The sequence below is a fragment of the Aegilops tauschii genome, chromosome 4 (genome assembly GCF_002575655.3).
Source record: "Aegilops tauschii subsp. strangulata cultivar AL8/78 chromosome 4, Aet v6.0, whole genome shotgun sequence".
In the NCBI taxonomy this organism is placed as follows: domain Eukaryota; kingdom Viridiplantae; phylum Streptophyta; class Magnoliopsida; order Poales; family Poaceae; genus Aegilops; species Aegilops tauschii.
Window position 1 is genome coordinate 343,432,689 of NC_053038.3, and position 19,174 is coordinate 343,451,862.

Genomic DNA, 19,174 nt, shown 5'->3' on the forward strand with positions numbered 1-19,174 from the left:
TTTGGGGTTATGCATTAGAGACAGCTGCATTCATGTTAAATAGGGCACCATCTAAATCCGTTGAGATGACACCGTATGAACTGTGGTTTGGCAAGAAACCTAAGCTGTCATTTCTTAAAAGTTTGGGAATGCGACGCTTATGTCAAAAGGCTTCATCCTGATAAGCTTGGACCCAAAGCGGAGAAGTACGTCTTCATAGGATACCCTGAGGAAACCATTGGGTACACCTTCTATCATAGATCTGAAGGCAAGATCTTTGTTGCTAAGAATGGATCCTTTCTAGAGAAGGAGTTCCTCTTGAAAGAAGTGAGTGGGAGGAAAGTAGAACTTGATGAGGTAATTGTACCTTCTCTCAAATTGGAAAGTAGCACATCAGAGAAAACCGTTCCCGTGATGCCTACACCAACTAGAGAGGAAGCAAATGATAATGATCATGAAACTTCAGATCAAGTTACTACTAAACCTCGTAGATTGACCATAGCACGATCCGCACCAGAGTGGTATGGTAATCATGTCCTGGAAGTCATGTTACTAGACCAAGGCGAACCTACGAACTATGAAGAAGCTATGATGAGCCCAGATTCTGACAGATGGCTTGAGGCCATGAAATCTGAGATAGGATCCATGTATGAGAACAAAGTGTGGACTTTGGTGGACTTGCCCGATGATCGGCAAGCCATAGAGAATAAATGGATTTTCAAGAAGAAGACTGATGCTGATGGTAATGTTACTATCTACAAAGCTCGACTTGTCGCGAAAGGTTTTCAACAAGTTCAAGGAGTTGACTATGATGAGACCTTCTCACCCATAGCGATGCTTAAGTTAGTCCGAATCATGTTAGCAATTGCCGCATTTTATAATTATGAAATTTGGCAAATGGACGTCAAAACTGCATTCCTTAATGGATTTCTTAAAGAAGAGTTGTATATGATGCAACTAGAAGGTTTTGTCGATCCTAAAGGTGCTAACAAAGTGTGCAAGCTCCAACGATCCATCTATGGACTAGTGCAGGCATCTCAGAGTTGGAATATACGCTTTGATGAGGTGATCAAAGCATATGGTTTTATACAGAATTATGGTGAAGCCTGTATTTACATGAAAGTGAGTGGGAGCTCTTTAGCATTTCTGATATTATATGTGGATGACATATTATTGATTGTAAATGATATAGAATTTCTGGATAGCATAAAAGGATACTTGAAAAGAATTTTTCAAGGAAAGACCTGGTGAAGCTACTTGCATATTGAGCATCAAGATCTATAGGGATAGATCAAGATGCTTAGTATAACTTTCACAAAATACATACCTTGATAAGATTTGAAGAAGTTCAAAGTGGTTCAGTCCAAGAAGGAGTTCTTTCCTGTATTACAAGGTGTGAAGTTGAGTAAGACTCAAAGCCCGACCATGGCAGAAGATAGAGAGAGAGAATGAAAGTCATTCCCTATGCCTCAACCATAGGTTCTATATGATATGCCATGTTGTGTACCCGATGTGTGTCTTGCCACTTATCTGGCAAAGAGGGTACAAGAGTGATCCAGGAGTGGACCACTGGACAGCGGTCAAAAATTATCCTTAGGTGCCTTAAAGAGGACTAAGGAAATGTTTCTCGGTTATGGAGGTGATAAAGAGTTCGTCGTAAAGAGTTACGTTGATGCAAGCTTTGACACTAATCTAGATGACTCTAAGTCTCAATCTGGATACATGTTGAACATGGGAGCAATTAGCTAGAGTAGCTCCACGCAGAGCATTGTAGACATAGAAATTTGCAAAATAGACACGGATCTGAATGTGACAGACCCGTTGACTAAACTTATCTCACAAGCAAAACATGATCACACCTTATTACTCTTTGGGAGTTAATCGCATAGCGATGTGAACTAGATTATTGACTCTAGTAAACCCTTTGGGTGTTGGTCACATGGCGATGTGAACTATAGGTGTTAATCACATGGCGATGTGAACTATGGGTGTTATTCACATGGTGATGTGAACTAGATTATTGACTCTAGTGCAAGTGGGAGACTGAAGGAAATATGCCCTAGAGGCAATAATAAAATTGTTATTTTATATTTCCTTATTCATGATAAAGGTTTATTATTCATGCTAGAAATGTATTGATCGGAAACCTAAATACATGTGTGAATACATAAACAAACACCGTGTCCCTAGTGAGCCTCTACTAGATTAGCTCGTCGACCAAAGATGGTTAAGGTTTCCTAACCATGGACATGAGTTGTCATTTGATAATGGGATCACCTCATTACGAGAATGATGTGATGGACAAGACTCATCCGTTATCTTAGCATAATGATCGTTTAGTTTTATTGTTATTGCTTTCTTCATGTCAAATACATATTCCTCCGATTATGAGATTATGCAACTCCCGGATACCGGAGGAATACCTTGTGTGCTATCAAACGTCAGAACATAACTGGGTGATTATAAAGATGCTCTACAGGTATCTCCAAAGGTGTTTGTTGAGTTGGCATAGATCGAGATTAGGATTTTTCACTCCGAGTATCGGAGAGGTATCTCTAGGCCCTCTCGGTAATACACATCATAAGCTTGCAAGAAAACGGCTAAGGAGTTGGTCACGAGGTGATGTATTACAGAAGGAGTAAAGAGACTTGCCGCTAACGAGATTGAACTAGGTATGGAGATACCGACGATCGAATCTCGGGCAAGTAACATACCGATGGACAAAGGGAATTATGTATGTTGTCATAATGGTTCGACCGATAAAGATCTTCGTAGAATATGTAGGAGCCAATATGGACATCCAGGTTCCGCTATTGGTTATTGACCGGAGAGGTGTCTCGGTCATGTCTACATAGTTCTTGAACCCGTAGGGTCTGCTTAACGTTCGATGACGATATAGTATTATATAAGTTATGTGATTTGGTGACCGAATGTTGTTCGGAGTCCTGGATGAGATCATGGACATGACGAGGAGTCTCGAAATGGTCGAGAGGTAAAGATTGATATATAGGACGATAGTATTCAGACACCCTAAGTGTCCCGGAGGGTACCGGGTTTCATATCGGGTCACTGGAAGGGGTTCCGGGCACCCGCGGCAAAAGACATGGGCCTTCTGGGCCAAGAGGGGAAACGCATTAGCCACAAGGGGCTGGGGCGCCCCCCATTTGGGCCGGCCAAGGTAGAGAAGCAAAGGGGAAGGAGGAAAGGAAAGAAAGGGAATAGGATTCCCACTTCCTTCTCTCCCCCCCCCTCTTTCCTTCCCGCTCCGATATATATGGCAGGGGGGCGCGGCCAAGGGCAGGAGCCCAAGTAGGATTCGGTCCTACTTGGGGTGCCTCCTGGCCTCTCCCCTCCCCCTCCCACCTATATATATGTGGGAGGGGGGCGCCTAGCACACCGAAGACAATTGTTTAGCTGTGTGCGGCGCCCCCTCCACCGTTTACACCCTCGGTCATATTTTTGAAGGAAATATGCCCTAGAGGCAATAATAAAGTTGTTATTTATATTTCCTTATATCATGATAAATGTTTATTATTCATGCTAGAATTGTATTAACCGGAAACTTAGTACATGTGTGAATACATAGACAAAAACAGAATGTCCCTAGTATGCCTCTACTTGACGAGCTCGTTAATCAAAGATGGTTAAGTTTCCTAACCATAGGCATGTGTTGTCATTTGATGAACGGGATCACATCATTGGGAGAATGATGTGATGGACAAGACCCGTCTGTTAGCTTAGCATGTTGATCGTTCAGTTTTATTGCTATTGCTTTCTTCATGACTTACATGTTCCTCTGACTATGAGATTATGCAACTCCCGAATACCGGAGGAACACCTTGTGTACTATCAAACATCACAAAATAACTGGGTGATTATAAAGATGCTCTACAGGTGTCTCCGATGGTGTTTGTTGAGTTGGCATAGATCGAGATTAGGATTTGTCACTCCGTGTATCGGAGAGGTATCTCTAGGTCCTCTCGGTAATGCACATCACTATAAGCCTTGCAAGCAATGTGACTAATGAGTTAGTTGCGGGATGATGCATTACGAAACGAGTAAAGAGACTTGCCGGTAACGAGATTGAACTAGGTATGAGGATACCGACGATCGAATCTCGGGCAAGTAACATACCGATGACAAAGGGAATAACGTATGTTGTTATGCGGTTTGACCGATAAAGATCTTCGTAGAATATGTAGGAACCAATATGAGCATCCAGGTTCCGCTATTGGTTATTGACCGGAGATGTGTCTCGGTCATGTCTACATAGTTCTCGAACTCGTAGGGTCCGCACGCTTAACGTTCGATGACGATTTGTATTATGAGTTATGTGATTTGATGACCGAAGTTTTTTCGGAGTCCCGGATGAGATCATGGACATGACGAGGAGTCTCTAAATGGTCGAGAGGTAAAGATTGATATATTGGAATGTAGTATTCGGACACCGGAAGGGTTCTGGAGTATATCGGGTACATACCGGAGTACCAGAGGGGTTACCGGAACCCCCCGGGGAAAGATATGGGCCCTATGGGCCATAGGAGGGAGGCTAACCAGCCCACAAGGGGCTGGTGTGCCCTCCAGAAGGGAGGAGGCCGAATTGGACTTGGGAAGGGGGCGCCACCCCCCTTTCCTTCTCCTACTCCCTCTCCTTCCCCTTTTCCCCCTCCGGTAGAAGGAAAAAAGGGTGGGGCCGAATCCTACGAAGGCTGGAGTCCTAGTAGGACTCCCCTCTCCCTGGCGCGCCCCTTGTTGGCCGGCCTCCTCCTCCCCTCCTTTATATACGGGGGCAGGGGGGCACCCCAAAGACACCAAAGTTTCTCTTAGCCGTGTGCGGTGCCCCCCTCCACAGTTACACACCTCAGTCATATCGTCGTGGTGCTTAGGCGAAGCCCTGCGCCGGTGAAATTACCGTCACCACGCCGTCGTGCTGACGGAACTCTCCCTCGACCTCAACTGGATCAAGAGTTCGAGGGATGTCACCGAGCTGAACGTGTGCAGATCGCGGAGGTGTCGTACGTTCGGTACTTGGATCGGTTGGATCGCGAAGACATTCGACTACATCAACCGTGTTACTAAACGCTTCCGCTTTCGGTCTACGGGGGTACTTAGACACACTCTCCCTGCTCGTTGCTATGCTTCTCCCAGATAGATCTTGCGTGATCGTAGGAAATGTTTTGAAATACTACGTTCCCCAACAATTTTCGTAGTGCTTAGGCGAAGCCCTGCGAGGACGTCACTGAGCTGAACGTGTGCAGAACGCGGAGGTGTCGTGCGTTCGGTACTTGATCGGTTGAAGCACGAAGAAGTTCGACTACATCAACCGCGTTGTGAAATGCTTCCGCTTACGGTCTACGAGGGTACGTAGACACACTCCCCCCCTCGTTGCTATGCATCTCCATGGATAGATCATTGCGTGTGCGTAGAATTTTTTTTGTTTTCCATGCAACGATTCCCAACAGTTCATGTATTCACTATGTGTTAATGCTTTGTTCCGGCTCTCTATTAAAAGAAGGCCTTAATATCCCTTAGTTTCCTTATGGACCCCGCTGCCACGGGAGGGTAGGACAAAAGATGTCATACAAGTTCTTTTCATAAGCAGGTATGACTATTTACGAATACATGCCTACATTATATTTATGAACTGGAGCTAGTGCCGTATCACCCTTGGTTATGACTGTTATAGGTTATGACTGTTATATGATGAATACCATCCAAAGAATCCACCGATCCAATGCCTACGAATTTTCCATATATTGTTCTTGCTAAGTTACTACTGCTACTGTTACTGTTATACTTGTTATAAAATCATTGCTATCACTATTACCGTTACTATTGTTGTTACCACTACTATCAAAACTATCATACTACTGTGCTACTGATCACCTTACTGCATATATATAATCTTCAGGTGTGGTTGAATTGACAACTCAACTTCTAATACTTACAAATATTCTTTGGCCCCCATTGTGTCGAATCTATAAATTTGGGTTAAATACTCCACCCTTAAAAATTGCTGTGATCCATTATACTTGTGGGTTATCAAATATTCAGTTAACTACAGTAAACTAAAATATTCAGTTAACTACAGTAAACTGAAAATATTCAGTTTACTAAAGATAAACATAGCAGACTAAGTGTAGCAATTTCTTCTGCATAAACATGACCATAAATGAAATACAACATTAGCACGACCATTCAATTAACTGAAACTGCACTGCAGATAGCATTAGCATTAGCAAAACTAAGCTAAACGGTTTAGAAATTTAGCACAATTTAGACTCTGTCAAAAACAACTTCAAGACCAAAAAAGAGTTTCATTTAACCACACAAACAGATCCATGACTACATCACAACTTACAACAGAACTAAACGCCAACTTAAAAGGCTTGAACATCTACTTTATCCGCCGTAAACCCTAGCTCTCATGCCAAACCCAAGCCCATAATCGTCGGCCGAAACCCTAGCTCTATTGCGCCATACATGCCCCTACGCAAGAAACACCACTAGACGGCCTTGAATCGAGCTCGAATCACACCGATTAGAGCTGCTATGAACGGCGGAAACGGCGGGCGACGAGTGGCAGAGCAAAGCAGAGGAGAGGGAGGAAAACGACTCACAATAATCAGGAGGGAAGACGCCGAACGGGCGGACGAGATGAGCGGATGCAGGCGCCTCCACACCGCCGATGAATGCCAGCGACGATGCCCCCCGACGTTGACGTCACCATCACCAATCGCCAGCCCGAGAACTCTTATCGCCCTCGACAGGACATCACGTGTGTTCTCGAACGAACGCGAAGGGGATTTGAGACAGATTTAATTCAGGTGCCCCTATAGCGCGGGTTAATTAGACAAAACGGCAGGGTGTTTTTTGCAAAAGTGCAGGCGACGACCAATCCAGCCACCTGGCTGCCACTTGTTGCATTGTGATAGGCCGGGGACCAAATCATCACATCTAGTGCAAGTTGAGATATGGTGGAGTTGCATTTTGCAAGTTTGAAACTAAATCATCACATTCCATACAAGTTGGGATACCTGGGGTGCTTTTAACTCATTATGGCACTATAAACCACTTCCGTACTCGTCCTTACTCAACTGTCTGGTTCTTTTGAATTGAACCTACATGAACATATCTTCCTGGCTTGCAGGTTTCACCTTGTTTTCTTTAGAATTAGCACAACTTTATATATACGCTTCCTGGTACACAAATCGAATCTATTTGTGAAAACGGCTCCGACGCGCCACTATGTCATTCCATATTTCTTTCCCTCGCTGGCTATCCCTAGCAATGTTAGTGAGTAGGTCAACCCAAAGATCTGAAGACATGGCTATATAGCAAACCATATCAAGTGCGAAATAGGACATGAACATTTACAAAAAGCTCAGCTGACTGTGGAATAAGTTTGCGCAAGTAACATTGCCATACAAAATAAACCTCGATGTGGCCCATCCTTCTAAAAGCACGAAATGTAAAATGTGCTTGCAAGGATAATGCTGCTAGCTCTACGCTCTAACTGCAGCCCGCACGCATCGTTGAAGCTGACAACAGCTTGTCCTTCTTCAGAAGATGGGAGGGGAAGGGGGACTTGCAGGCCGCGATGTGGGATTTGAGCTTCGGAATATTCGGGTGGGCGCTCCTGCATCTGTGGCACCTTAGCTCCATTGCGAGGAGCTTCTCATCAGGGTTGATAGTCGCGGACCCATGCTGGTCAACCTCGTCCATGACATCGACAGAATCAAGGAAAAATGCACTGGTGAAGGAGTTCCAGTGCTTCTTGTTTTTCAAGCTGGGCGAGTTGAAATCCTGGCTTATGACATGGAGGTGCAACTGCCGCATGGACGGAACCTGCAGAAACCAATACAGATAAGATCGCTCTTGCTCATGCCCATCACAAAGTTGGCAATAAACAGTTAAACACTGAGTTATAGTAGTACCGAATGATATCCAAGCCTGAACTTCAGAGATGCGTCTTCCTCTAGGAACTTGTGTGCCCACTTCAGCCCAGCTGAATGCAAACTCCTAAGCAGTGGTAAGTGCGCTTTCTTGACATCTGCTAGAGAATCAAGACCATCTGTCCTAGATATCACCAACACATGCCTTTTAGCCTGCATATATAAAGAGCTTTGCTGAGATGTCAAGAAGAGCACTAGGAATGAAGGGGAAAGGGTATTAAGTTCAGAATACCTTGGGATAGAGGTCCTTCAGAACAACAAATTCATCAGATATTTCAAGGATAGAATCTGCGTTCTTATATTTTTCTGGGTGCATGGCAACCTCATAAAGGGACTGTGCCCAGGATCCCCAAGTCTTGTTGGTGACCGCAGCATTCTTCTTGTTGTCTTCCTCTCTTGCTTGGTTCGGAGCATCAGATGAACCCATGGAGTTATCATGATAACTTAGTGTGTTGGTCCCTCTGCGCTCATGGTGTTGACTTGAAGTCAAAATAGATGGAAGCAACTTACACTTTTTGGTCCTTTCAGAATCATCACTGCCCTCTCGCTTCGTTTTTGAATCATTAGGTGAAATCACTCCAGATGCTGACTTCCTTGATGAAGTTTCATCATTCTGCTTCCCTGTGTAGCTCTGGGCAATGGTTGCAAAGTTCTCAAAAAGTGAATTATATGCCTCATGAAGAACCTTACACCCTTTGGTATAGTCATTCTTCAGACAATCTGGACGCATTGGATTCATATTTGGTCCAAGCACATGTATGACATGGGTCACCCCTTCCTGTTGATGCAGAGGGGAAGTTGATGGAACTGGAACTGCAACAGAGTTACCAGGTCTCAACGTGTCAGCACACTCCTTGGTTGCATGCTGTAAAGCTTCTCCAGCAGCATTAAATATTGCTGCATTAACCCCTCCACCTCCAGGTTTTAACCTCCTGCATGAAACACTTCCAGATATTATCTCGATGGCCACTATAGAGGGTCCTAAGAATTTTTGCTTGCGATAGACAAAAACAAAAGGTCCAGTTTGACTCCCAACAAGGATAAAGCAGGATTCAAGTAATCAACATATACTTATAAAATAATAATCTGAAAGTATATCTTCATTTGATAGAACCTGCACATCGTAAGAATTTAAGTGACAAAAATAATTACCAGTTGGCAGCATTAGCAATGACGTTGCATTGAAGACCTCCTTTGGAGTGCAACTGAGTGATGTCTCCCACAAATGTGAAAAATCTGCTGGAGTCAAAGCTCTTCTTAGCAGCCTTGTCCTTGACTAATGACAATATTCTTGATTTTTGGCTCAAATCAACAAGAACTAGTCTTACATTATCATGCTTCTGCACGAAATCAGTAGCTGCATCTACTATAACCTCAGATGCTTTCTCAAGATCGAACTGGAAGTCAGCAGTAGAAATCGATGGAAATGCCAGAGTGCACAAACTGGTGTCAGAAGAAACCCTTTCCTTACTTTGTTCTTCTTTTTCCTTCAGGTTATCCAACTTCTTTTCTACTTGCATTGAACAGGCGCCACCAGCTTCAAGGTTCTCCTGTTTCAACGTTGTATTTTGCTGCCCTGTCTTTCTTTCACTTGATGTGACCATAGTTCCACTGGACTTGTTGACGCTAGAAGTATCTGCCTTCTTGAGAAATTTCATTATACCAGTTTGTACAGGCCCTTTGCTCTTCTGACCAAATACTCCTGAAGCAAGACTATGTGAAGGCCCTAAAGCACTATACATGTCAACTGCCTTCTTAATGTCATCGTCATCCGTACAGAACGTGATCCGACTGAAACCTTCAGTCAGCAAGGGTGCCTGTTTGTTCTTCAGCATGCGGTTCACAACCATGGCGGCCATTCCGCCCTGCACATTTCCTTCATGGCTAGTCCGGCTAACCGAGCGTGAGATGCAAACCTTCGCAGGAAGATCCAAGAAAACAGCATGCACATCCGCTTGTACGGTGCAGCCAAGCTTCACAAAATCAGAGCGCTGCTCTCGTTCCAAGTTGCATCGGTCAATGAAAACGCTCTTTCCCTCCTTCAAAGCGTCTGCTGCGGCCTTCAAGCACTGTATTTTGGTTCCAGCTTTGCCCTTTCCAATTGTATCCTAGAACACAACAAAGACCCACACAAAATCCTGTCACAATTGCTGGAGTTTTGGTTGATGATATGCTAATTAACATTCAAGCCAGGTAAAAATTGCACTAACCGAATCACCCCAACTCACCCATGGAATAGGATTTTGGATTTTTGACTTTGAGATGCTATCTGCTTTTGCATGCGGTGCCACTTTTTGCAAGGTAAGTATAATTATTATTAGTACCATGAGACTGAAACTACAGTTTCAAACTTGTGATCCAGTAACTAGTTATGCAATCCATCGCAAAAAAAAAAAAAAAACTAGTTATGCAAAATATAAGCAGTTTCAAAGCCGAATCAGATGACCCTGCATTAGGCATTATGGAATGCTTGTCTTGAGAGTTGAGACATCAAATTCACAGAGGAGACGAAAAGCAATGGGGCGCACCTGGCAGACGCGGGCCCATGGGCGGCCGGCGGCAGCAGCCATGACGGCCTCGGCGAACGTGGACTTGCCGCTGCCCGGGGGGCCGACGAGAATCACCACCACCTGCTTCCCGGCGTCCTCCCTCGTGTCCGCGCCTGGGCCTGCACGGAATGGTTGGAGACAGAGGCGCGCTAGGGTTTTAGCGCCGACGGGTGGCACTGGTTCGGCCGATTAGACGAGGAAAAGGGGCAAAAATCACCTGGGGCTGCAATGGAAGTCGATGGAGCGGCAGGGGAACCGCCTTCGCCGGGATCCATTCGCGCAGAAACTCCAGAGGAGAGGAACCGGGGGCCTCTCGCCGGCGGCTAATCGGCTATGGCGGAAGTGGGGTGAGGGCGTGAGGGCAGAGGGGATGGAAGGGGGCGACGTGCAAACGGTGTGGGGTCTGGCTGTCAGTGTCTCCATAAGAGCTAATCAGAGCCGTTAATCGTCATATGTGAAAAAAATTAGAAAATCACAAATAGTGAGATGTGGCTGCTGGGATTCGAGCCCAGGTCTCCACGGCCACAACGTGGAATTCTCACCACTAAACTACAGCCACTTTGGTGTTCGACATCACACAGACAGTTTACTTAACATATCTATGAAACTTTTCTATAAAATCGTTGGATTTAATTCGTACAATCACGGTGTATTCCTGTGCTCAAAATCTGCCTCATCATACGATAGACGGCATTATTGTTACAGAACCACGTAGAGAAAGCTAGTACTCGTTGAAATGTATGGCGCCGAGCTTCCACACGAGGTAGGTGGTCCCGAACATGACGGTGGTGATGATCCCGAAGGACGCGGCGACGATGAGCACGTCCGTGCCCACGGGCAGCGCCGCCAGCCAGTCGAACGTCCACCCGTCCTTGGGCATGCCGCGCTTGGTGTCGTCCAGCAGGTTGCTCGGCGCCTCCGGCAGCCCCGACCGCTTCCGCCCGCCCTTCTTCCCGCCGTCCGTCTCCCGCAGCGCGTCCAGCACCCGGCTCCCGAACTCCGGCTTCGACGACGAACCCTTCTTGTCCGCCGGCGCCGCCCCGGCCCCCGGCTCCGCGTACTTGCCCAGCACGCGCGCCGCGCGCAGCCGCTCCCGCGCCGTCAGCGGCACCCGCTTGGGCGGCTCGCCCGGCTGCGGCTGCTGGCCGTTGCCGGACGCCACCGGGTTCACGCGGGCGCTGATGGTCGCGCTTTCCTGTGCCTCCGCCGGCGCCGCCCGGTCGTTGTCCGTGGTCGCGCAGGGTCTTGCGTGCTTGAGCTCATTCTGAGGCCTCAGCGGAGCTGCAGCGGTTCCTATCTTGTGGAAGGCATGCCTGGAGCAGAAGGCGAGCTGGGTGTAGGACGGGGAAGATCTGGAGATGCCTCCTAGCTGTCGTACATACACATCCGGTTGCAGCAAGAACCGAAGATTCAGTTAGCAAATTATCTCATATCGCCAACAATTTTAGCCATGATTCTAGATAGTCCAACAACTAGCTGGGAACTTGTCAAGATGAATTCATGCCTAGATTGGATGATAGCGTTAGCATTCAAGATATGAACTGAACTGAGCAGCAGAATTTCAATCTCCTCGTGCACTAAACTCGTTACAACAACAGGCATGGCCGGCATATCTTCCGTTGTACTCCTTCAAACGACGACACGAATCCTAGCAACTCGAGGAGGGGAAGAAAGAAGATGAAGAGGGGTGGGGGAGCTTACTTTGGCAGTGCCAACCTTGGAGGGAGAGGAACTGAGGCTGGTGGCAGCCATCTTCTTCTCACCTGCTCGGTCACTGCATTTTGTGCTCTAGGGAAGAAGAGATAGAATTTGTGAGGCCATCCCGTACCGTAGTGGGGTGACTGCTTTACATCAGGCAGCTTGTTGGGCCGGGCCGATTTGTTGGTGCTAACGGTACGCTGTAGTAGTAGTACTGTAGTGAACACGCGGTCCACACTTATCGCCACAGGATGTTCTAGTAAACAAAGCCAGAGAATTGATTGTCAAAAAAAAAAAAAACAGAGAAATTTCCCTCAACAAGAAAAGCCAGAGAAATATGTACATGTATGCATGGTAACATGTCAGTATGTATTCCCGTATCCCAGTCCACAAATCTGAGTCGACAGTTTACATTTTACTCTCTTGTCTTGATTGATTCAACTATGTACAGGCCCTCCCAGATCACACACTACATCCCCTAAAGGCTAAAATTACTTGCAACCATTTCGAGAAAACAATGCTTGCGAGTTGCAACCCTATCTTTCTTCTACCTAAGAACTGGCTTCTGTCCAGTTGCCGACAACTGCACGTCTCCATTCAGGACGGAAACCACAAACCTTTCAGCTTCTTCCATTGACACCTCACCCTTATACACAGCGAACCTCCCCCGTCGAGGCTTGTACGCGAGCAGGAGCTTATCGGACGACTTGTATCCAGACTTGTCGAACGAGGACAGGAACGCAGATTGTTTGTTGCCGTCCAACAAGGCATACGTGATTGCGTTCCCAGAGCTGTAGCTCTGTCCCCTGATCAGAGTCTTCTGAGATATCTGGATGCAGAAAACAGCAAGACGATAAGACATGCGTTAGAAGCTAGATAATGTAGCTAGGCAGGACGAACAAACAGGTTGATGCTTCCGCATATCGTCAAACTGGCGTTAAGCGGGGAAACAAACCTCGGACAGGATGCTCTCCAGCTTTTCCTTGGCTTTGTTGGACTTGAAAACACCAATGATGCATACTGGAGCCTTCTCTCCACAGGTTTCCTCGAAATTGGAGGCGCTGAGGAGAGGGATTTTGTTTTCCTTCGGTTCACTTGCCTTGGCAGGTTTCTTAGCTTGTTCCGATGCTAGCTTCTTGTTCTTCTTCTCAAAACTTTCTAGCAGAGTCTTCAATTCTTTGATACCAGATCGGAGATCTTTCACTGAAATACCATCCTTCAGAAGTTGCACCTCGCCATTAACGGTTCGGCCAATAAGCGCCGGAACATTCTTCACGCCAAAGCGTTTTAGCAGTGGAAGAGAAACATCCTGAACCTTAAAAAGGAAAAAAATATAAAAGTTTAGTAAGAGTAGATGAAATAGATGCTCTTGTCCTTAATTGTTAATTGTTAGTGTATATGGCTGATCTGGAAAATTTTACCGTAAGATCAAAGATACAGCACAGCTATGACTAGCCTCTTTTGGTACAAACAATATTAGTAATGCCTCAATTTAGAAATAAATTAATCCCTATAACCATTGCTTAAAAGAAAGACTATCTATAACGCACGATGCCAGTACAGTAAGTTATGTACCAAGCCTACACACGAAAAGCGGATGACCAGCGCCAGTGCTGACCTAATTTTCTCAAACAAAGCAGTGCAGATGACCAGCGCCAGTGCTGACCTAATTTTCTCAAACAAAGCAGTGATGACAAGGTACAGCTCTTACCTCTGCATCATAGAATATCAAGCGACTGTGGAACATCCCACTGACTGCTCGCCACATTGCTGGTGTGTCCTTCTTTGTTGACAGCAAAAGCACTTCAGGAAGGTTTGGCAAGGCATTGGAAGGGAAATTGAATTGGGTAATGTCAACCCGTCTGGAGAATCTCGGCAGGTGTTCTTGACAGAATGTCTTCAGGCTCTTAGCATCACTATCTCCAGAGTACTCATGCAAAGACCCTTTCTCTGCAGTGCTGTATGAATAAATGAAGAGACGAGCCGATTTTCCTACTGAAACCCCGTTTTTCTTGCAAAGGGCCTTTTCGTTATCACAATTTACCTTGCCAGCCTGCATCAACAGAATCACTGTATAAACTTTTCTTGCTCTATGTTAACTGCGAAGGACCAGCATTACATAAATTTAATCAGCTTACCCTCACTGCACCATCCAATGAACGAGCCACATCCTCCAGAACACTTTCAAGCACAAATTGACCGTTTGCTTGTTGTGTATAGAATAGAAGAAGCCAAGTTATTCCTTGGTCAGCTATTTCTTTGTTGAATGTTTGCATCGTAACCTCCTGAATGGTGACAGGGTTTTTATGCTGACTGGAAGTTCTCGCACTGGGTCTACCAGAACCAGCAAATCCACCATGCTGGCTACCACCCATTGATCCACCAGCAAACATGTTGGAGAAAACATCACCAAGATCAAAGCCAAACGGATTTCCTCCGCCAGCCCCAGGGTTGCCACCAAACGAGAAGGAGAATGTTTTTGAATTTCCCTGACCACCCATTGTCTGCCATCCATCACCGGATGAGAAATAGGTAGTCCTGGGGCCACCACCAGTGAAGTCATGGCTCCCAAAATTTCCAGCACCCATACCTGGGTTACCCTTCTCATCACCGTAGAGATCATAGTTTTTCCTCTTCTCTTCATCTGACAAAATCTCATGCGCTGCAAACGTGACACCAATGCACATTAGAAAAATCAGAGTTACAGTAAAGGATGCGCTCATGATTATCGCATCTTCTTAACCACGGAACGAAAAATAATTCACTAACAGGAGTTACAGAATCCTTGGTGGACTGATAAATCAATTGCAAAGAGAAGCAAAGGTAAAATAACTACAGACAAGAACATGAATAGGTACAAAATTTCATACACCCTGAAAAGCTCAAGGGGCAACATGCATCGCTGTCTACACCATCTCCTGGAGATCTGGCTTGTAGATTCTCAGGATGATGGAGTTGGAGTCTGTTGGCTTTGTAGGTTATCGGTAGTTTTGCCGATATAACCCCTTGTGATCTTTTGTGGTTGATGGGTGAATCTCATCTTGCTCCTTTAGGTCATGCGTTGTCGTTTTCTATTTCTATTTAGCTCTAGTAGCTGTAACTAAGGGTGTGTTTGGTTGTCGCCCAGGCCAGCCCGACCAAACGAGGGCGAGCCAATAAATTGGCGCAGGAATCCGCCGCCGCCAGCTCGCCATCGCATGGGCGTGAAAAATGTACTGGTGACCAAAAAATTGGCAGCGGCTAGGAAAATTGGCACCAAACCAAACGCACGCCTATGCTGCCAGTCAACGCCAATTTTTTGGTATGGTAGCTCATGGCTGCGATCCAAACACACCCTAATACAATGTGGTTTCTCTTAATAGAAATAGGAGAGGGAGCTCTCTTTATCCAAAAGAAAAAAAAAACATGCATCACTCAACTGTGCCTGGAGATAACTGAAATAAGGCTGCCACAGGTAAGACCTAACACATTTCAAACCCAAGAAAAATCAACGCAGGGTCTTTAACCAACATGAAAATATGGAGAAGGAAGAATCGAGATTCTATATTTGGTGGAAGCTTGATTGGTGTCAATGAACTATCTCTTCAAATAAACAGTCAGTATGTCCAAAATGCCAAATGAACCGAGGCATTAATATTTAAAACCAGTATTTTTTATTACAGACACAGTTGGGCGTCTTACCATTATTTATCTCTTCAAATTTCTGCTGTGCACCCTTCTCTTTATTCTTGTCAGGATGATATTTTAGCGAAAGCCTGTGGGCAACAGAAAATAGAAATTAAAATTGGATGCTAAACTATCACGGTTAAAACAAAATCATAATATGTTTTCCTAAAATCGAAAAACTGAAAACATACTTGTGAAAAGCTTTCTTAATATCCCTTTGGCTGGCATTCTTGTCAACTCCAAGAACCTGCAACCAGAAAAAGAAGGGATGATGTTAAGATATACCAATAGTGTGTTAACACCACCTTCTTAACACCTTGATGTTAAGAGGGGATGTCAGACTTCATAAGCATCTGGACGCCTATTAGGTGCAAAACTTCTCAAATAGAAGCACACTTTTATCACTGTCAGTCCCTCTACATTTGGTCACGGCAACTGATTAACAAAATTAAGGTCCACCATGGCACACTATCGGGTTCTAGCCTCTGAATTGCTCTAGAAAAGCACTCATACACATCGCTTCAGCTCATGGTGCGTTTAGTTTACATTGAATTTATCAACAGCCCGGAATCACATTAGCCATACAGCCCCAAATCACGCAAAAAAATTACGTAATCACTCACCTTGTAGGGATCCAAGGTTTTGGCCGCGACATGCAGGGCGATCGAACTGAGGACGAGAGAGGCGACGAGGAGAGATCGGATTGGGATTCCCATCGCGCACTGCTTCGATTCGGGTTTCGCTTCTCGGCGCTGAGCTTTCTGGGCTAGGATTATCGGTCAGGTTCGCTTCTTTAGGGATTCCTCGGGTTGAATTTTGGCTCGATTTGGAGGGAAGCGGAGGAGGAAAGAGAGTTGTAGCCATCGGGGAGTGCCGCCGATTATGGAGAAGGGGGGCTCGAGGACTCGAGATGTTTCGCGACCGAGTGCACGTGGCGCGCGGAGGCGTCCTCCAGCGAATTCGACCAATGGGGTGACAGCTTTCGATCCCGTGTGCGTGGCGACCCCAATGTTAGACTCGAACCAAGTGCCACGTAGGATGGGGAGCATCTTAGACCTTTTTTAAGATATATATATATATATTTTTTAGGGGAAAACGTTACCACTTTATTCAATGTTCACGGCTCCTTCCAGAGCAATCTCCGAGCTCGCACACTCCGGAGACACATGAAGCCAAGTTTTACAAAAAGATTTGATGCAACCTTCCCTACCTAAAATGTGTGCGACCTTATTTGCCGAGCCGAGCGTCGCACCCAAGCAACCCTGAGCTCTGTAAAAAAGTTAAGTGAGTCCTTGATCTCCTCAACTAGTTGCCCATTAGCTGAGAGATCCTTTTGTGTGTTCATAATCTTCTGCACCGACATTTGAGAGTCCGTCTCAAGGATGACCTTTCTGTACCTGTATTTTTTTGCAAGGGCTAGAGCCCTCCGGCACGCCTTTAGCTCGGGTACATCCACGTAGTGAGTTGAAGAGAAAAAATGACACGATCCAGCGATGAATTTGTCATTGTTGTCCCTAAGGACAGCTCCTCCCCCTCCTGCCCGTAGTTGCTTAGCTAGTGCACTATCGGCGTTCGCCTTGACCATCCTTCCTCTGGTATCCTCCACTTCTCACTCTGAACGGGGCCCGGGTGATCGTGCTTTACTTCGTGTATAGATTTCCATTCTTCCATAAGACTAATAACCCGGTCACAAATATTTGTTGGACACTCAATGCGGTTACTTTCCCTGGCTCCATTACGAGCCAACCACATCTCATACCAGGCTTTGAGGACAATTACCTTCTCTTCTCCACTTGTCTTGGCTAGCCATTGCAGAATCCAGGCACGAAGCGCCTCTGCACCATCCACGTATATTGGCAATACCGGCAAGGGAGCAGCCACTTTTTCACAGAGCAAGCACCATAGTTCGGCTGCATGTGGGCATTTCCAAAATCTGTGTATAATATTCTCTTCCCTTCCACATGCAACACAGAATACCCCCGGTTTAATTCTACGCTTGTGCAGCTCCGTTCCAACAGCTAATCCATTCCTAATGACCCTTCATGCATGAATTTTTACCTTGTTTGGCACTTCTGTACCCCACAGTTTGAGCCAACTTTTATGATCAGCAACCCGGTTTGAACTAGAGGTTGTAGCCCTTGCCACTCCCAGGTGGTATGCCGACCTCACTGTAAATCTGTTATCTTTGGTAAAATTCCATTCTCTATAGTCCTCGGTACCCGGCCCGCCCACGACGATATGTTGCAAAAGAGTCTGTGCATTGCAAGGGGAGAAAAAATACATCCCTAACCCAATAACCAAGAGTCAAGACCCAAATAGGTCTACGTCCTTTCTTTCAATACATGACATCTCATCTGTGTTGCTACTTATCTTCCTTCTCATTCTCGCTGATGGTGGCCACAATACTGACACAGTCACACAACACGTTTGAATGTTGTCAATCCTAAGACGTCGCTCTCTTGGCATAAGATGAGAAATCTACTTTTTTTTCCTATAAGATTTGGCGAGGCGTGCATGTGTGGTTATAGATGATTTTTTTATCTCCAATCCTGGTTTTGCTGAGGTATTCATTTCCAATCCGGATCGGCACTGGCATGAAAGAAAGATGGATCATGTGATAATGATTAAGGTTGCATCCTAAATAGAATTTTTTAAATGGTTACCATGTAAAATAACATCATATCCAGATTCTACATTTTTTTTTATTTATACTCCCTTTGTTTCTATAAGAGCATGTTTGGTTGCAATCCTGGAAGAAATTTGCCTGGCCTGAGACGTCCCTGAGATGTGCCTGGACATTGTTTCATTGTCTACCTGGATTCATGGACACATCCCTGGCTGGAGCATGTTGCCGCTAGATTAGCATGGCTAGCTCCCATGCAGATTAGCATGTTGCCGCTAGATTAGCATGGCTAGCTCCCATGCAGATTGCTTAGCCTGGTCCAGGCTTACGAGAGGGGACGCCTGGGCTCCAGGCAGATGCAACTTTCAGCTCATTAGTACTTGCAAGCTGCGCTTTCTGTCAAATTAGCTTTTTAGTCTATTTTTTATTATTTAATTGTTCTTTCCAGGCCAGGTCCTCAACCAAACAGCACACGCACGCACATGCCTGGTCAGGCAAAAATCTTCTTTTTCTCATGCCAACTCCAGGCATCAAATTTTACCAGGCATGAAGCCCAGGACATGAACCAAATAGGCCCTAAGTCTTTTTAGATATTTCAATATAGACTACATACGGAGGAACAGAGGGAGTATATAACATGTTAAATTTATAGTTAGGGTTTAAAAGATATGGTTGTTTTAAAGAGCAACAATTGATATGTAGTG

General features: G+C 45.5%; 3 protein-coding genes and 1 non-coding gene across 5 annotated transcripts; all 4 read right to left on the minus strand.

Annotated features, from left to right (window-relative positions):
- Window positions 1-7,298: 7,298 nt before the first annotated feature.
- LOC109733434 (transcription factor bHLH140) lies at window positions 7,299-10,937 on the minus strand. 2 transcript variants are annotated; one of them, XM_040387248.3, is made up of 7 exons: window positions 10,701-10,921; window positions 10,463-10,602; window positions 10,145-10,224; window positions 9,087-10,042; window positions 8,167-8,866; window positions 7,917-8,087; window positions 7,299-7,827 (listed from the first exon to the last, which is right to left on the minus strand). In XM_040387248.3, the coding sequence occupies exons 1-7, from the start codon at window positions 10,904-10,906 to the stop codon at window positions 7,492-7,494; spliced, it is 2,589 nt and encodes an 862-aa protein (XP_040243182.1). In that variant the 5' UTR covers window positions 10,907-10,921; the 3' UTR covers window positions 7,299-7,491. The 2 variants fall into 2 exon arrangements, with proteins under 2 accessions (XP_040243182.1, XP_020148239.1); XM_020292650.4 differs by lacking the exon at window positions 10,145-10,224 and having other exon boundaries at window positions 10,701-10,937.
- A 33-nt stretch (window positions 10,938-10,970) lies between these two features.
- TRNAH-GUG (transfer RNA histidin (anticodon GUG)) lies at window positions 10,971-11,042 on the minus strand. The gene has a single exon. It is a non-coding gene; the product is annotated as a tRNA-His (tRNA).
- Window positions 11,043-11,068: 26 nt separating this feature from the next.
- Window positions 11,069-12,368, minus strand: LOC109733435 (uncharacterized). The gene is made up of 2 exons (XM_020292651.3): window positions 12,185-12,368; window positions 11,069-11,852 (listed from the first exon to the last, which is right to left on the minus strand). The coding sequence occupies exons 1-2, from the start codon at window positions 12,233-12,235 to the stop codon at window positions 11,205-11,207; spliced, it is 699 nt and encodes a 232-aa protein (XP_020148240.1). The 5' UTR covers window positions 12,236-12,368; the 3' UTR covers window positions 11,069-11,204.
- A 159-nt stretch (window positions 12,369-12,527) lies between these two features.
- Window positions 12,528-16,731, minus strand: LOC109733436 (dnaJ protein ERDJ3A). Its single transcript, XM_020292652.4, has 7 exons — window positions 16,471-16,731; window positions 16,039-16,094; window positions 15,863-15,936; window positions 14,320-14,843; window positions 13,893-14,234; window positions 13,137-13,496; window positions 12,528-13,010 (listed from the first exon to the last, which is right to left on the minus strand). The coding sequence occupies exons 1-7, from the start codon at window positions 16,561-16,563 to the stop codon at window positions 12,729-12,731; spliced, it is 1,731 nt and encodes a 576-aa protein (XP_020148241.1). The 5' UTR covers window positions 16,564-16,731; the 3' UTR covers window positions 12,528-12,728.
- Window positions 16,732-19,174: the final 2,443 nt, after the last annotated feature.

Bases quoted from the DNA above. Each gene is read 5' to 3' on its own strand.
- LOC109733434 (XM_040387248.3), bottom strand. From the start codon at position 10,906: ATGGAGACACTGACAGCCAGACCCCACACCGTTTGCACGTCGCCCCCT. The intron at 10,043-10,144 runs GTTAGTGCAATT...GTTGTGTTCTAG, and splicing joins GGGTGAGTTGGGGTGATTCG to GATACAATTGGAAAGGGCAA. The intron at 8,088-8,166 runs GTATTCTGAACT...TTATATATGCAG, and splicing joins TGAAGGACCTCTATCCCAAG to GCTAAAAGGCATGTGTTGGT.
- LOC109733435 (XM_020292651.3), bottom strand. From the start codon at position 12,235: ATGGCTGCCACCAGCCTCAGTTCCTCTCCCTCCAAGGTTGGCACTGCC. The intron at 11,853-12,184 runs GTAAGCTCCCCC...TATGTACGACAG, and splicing joins CCAAGGTTGGCACTGCCAAA to CTAGGAGGCATCTCCAGATC.
- LOC109733436 (XM_020292652.4), bottom strand. From the start codon at position 16,563: ATGGGAATCCCAATCCGATCTCTCCTCGTCGCCTCTCTCGTCCTCAGT. The intron at 16,095-16,470 runs GTGAGTGATTAC...TTCTGGTTGCAG, and splicing joins AAACCTTGGATCCCTACAAG to GTTCTTGGAGTTGACAAGAA. The intron at 13,497-13,892 runs GTAAGAGCTGTA...TTCCTTTTTAAG, and splicing joins TGATATTCTATGATGCAGAG to GTTCAGGATGTTTCTCTTCC.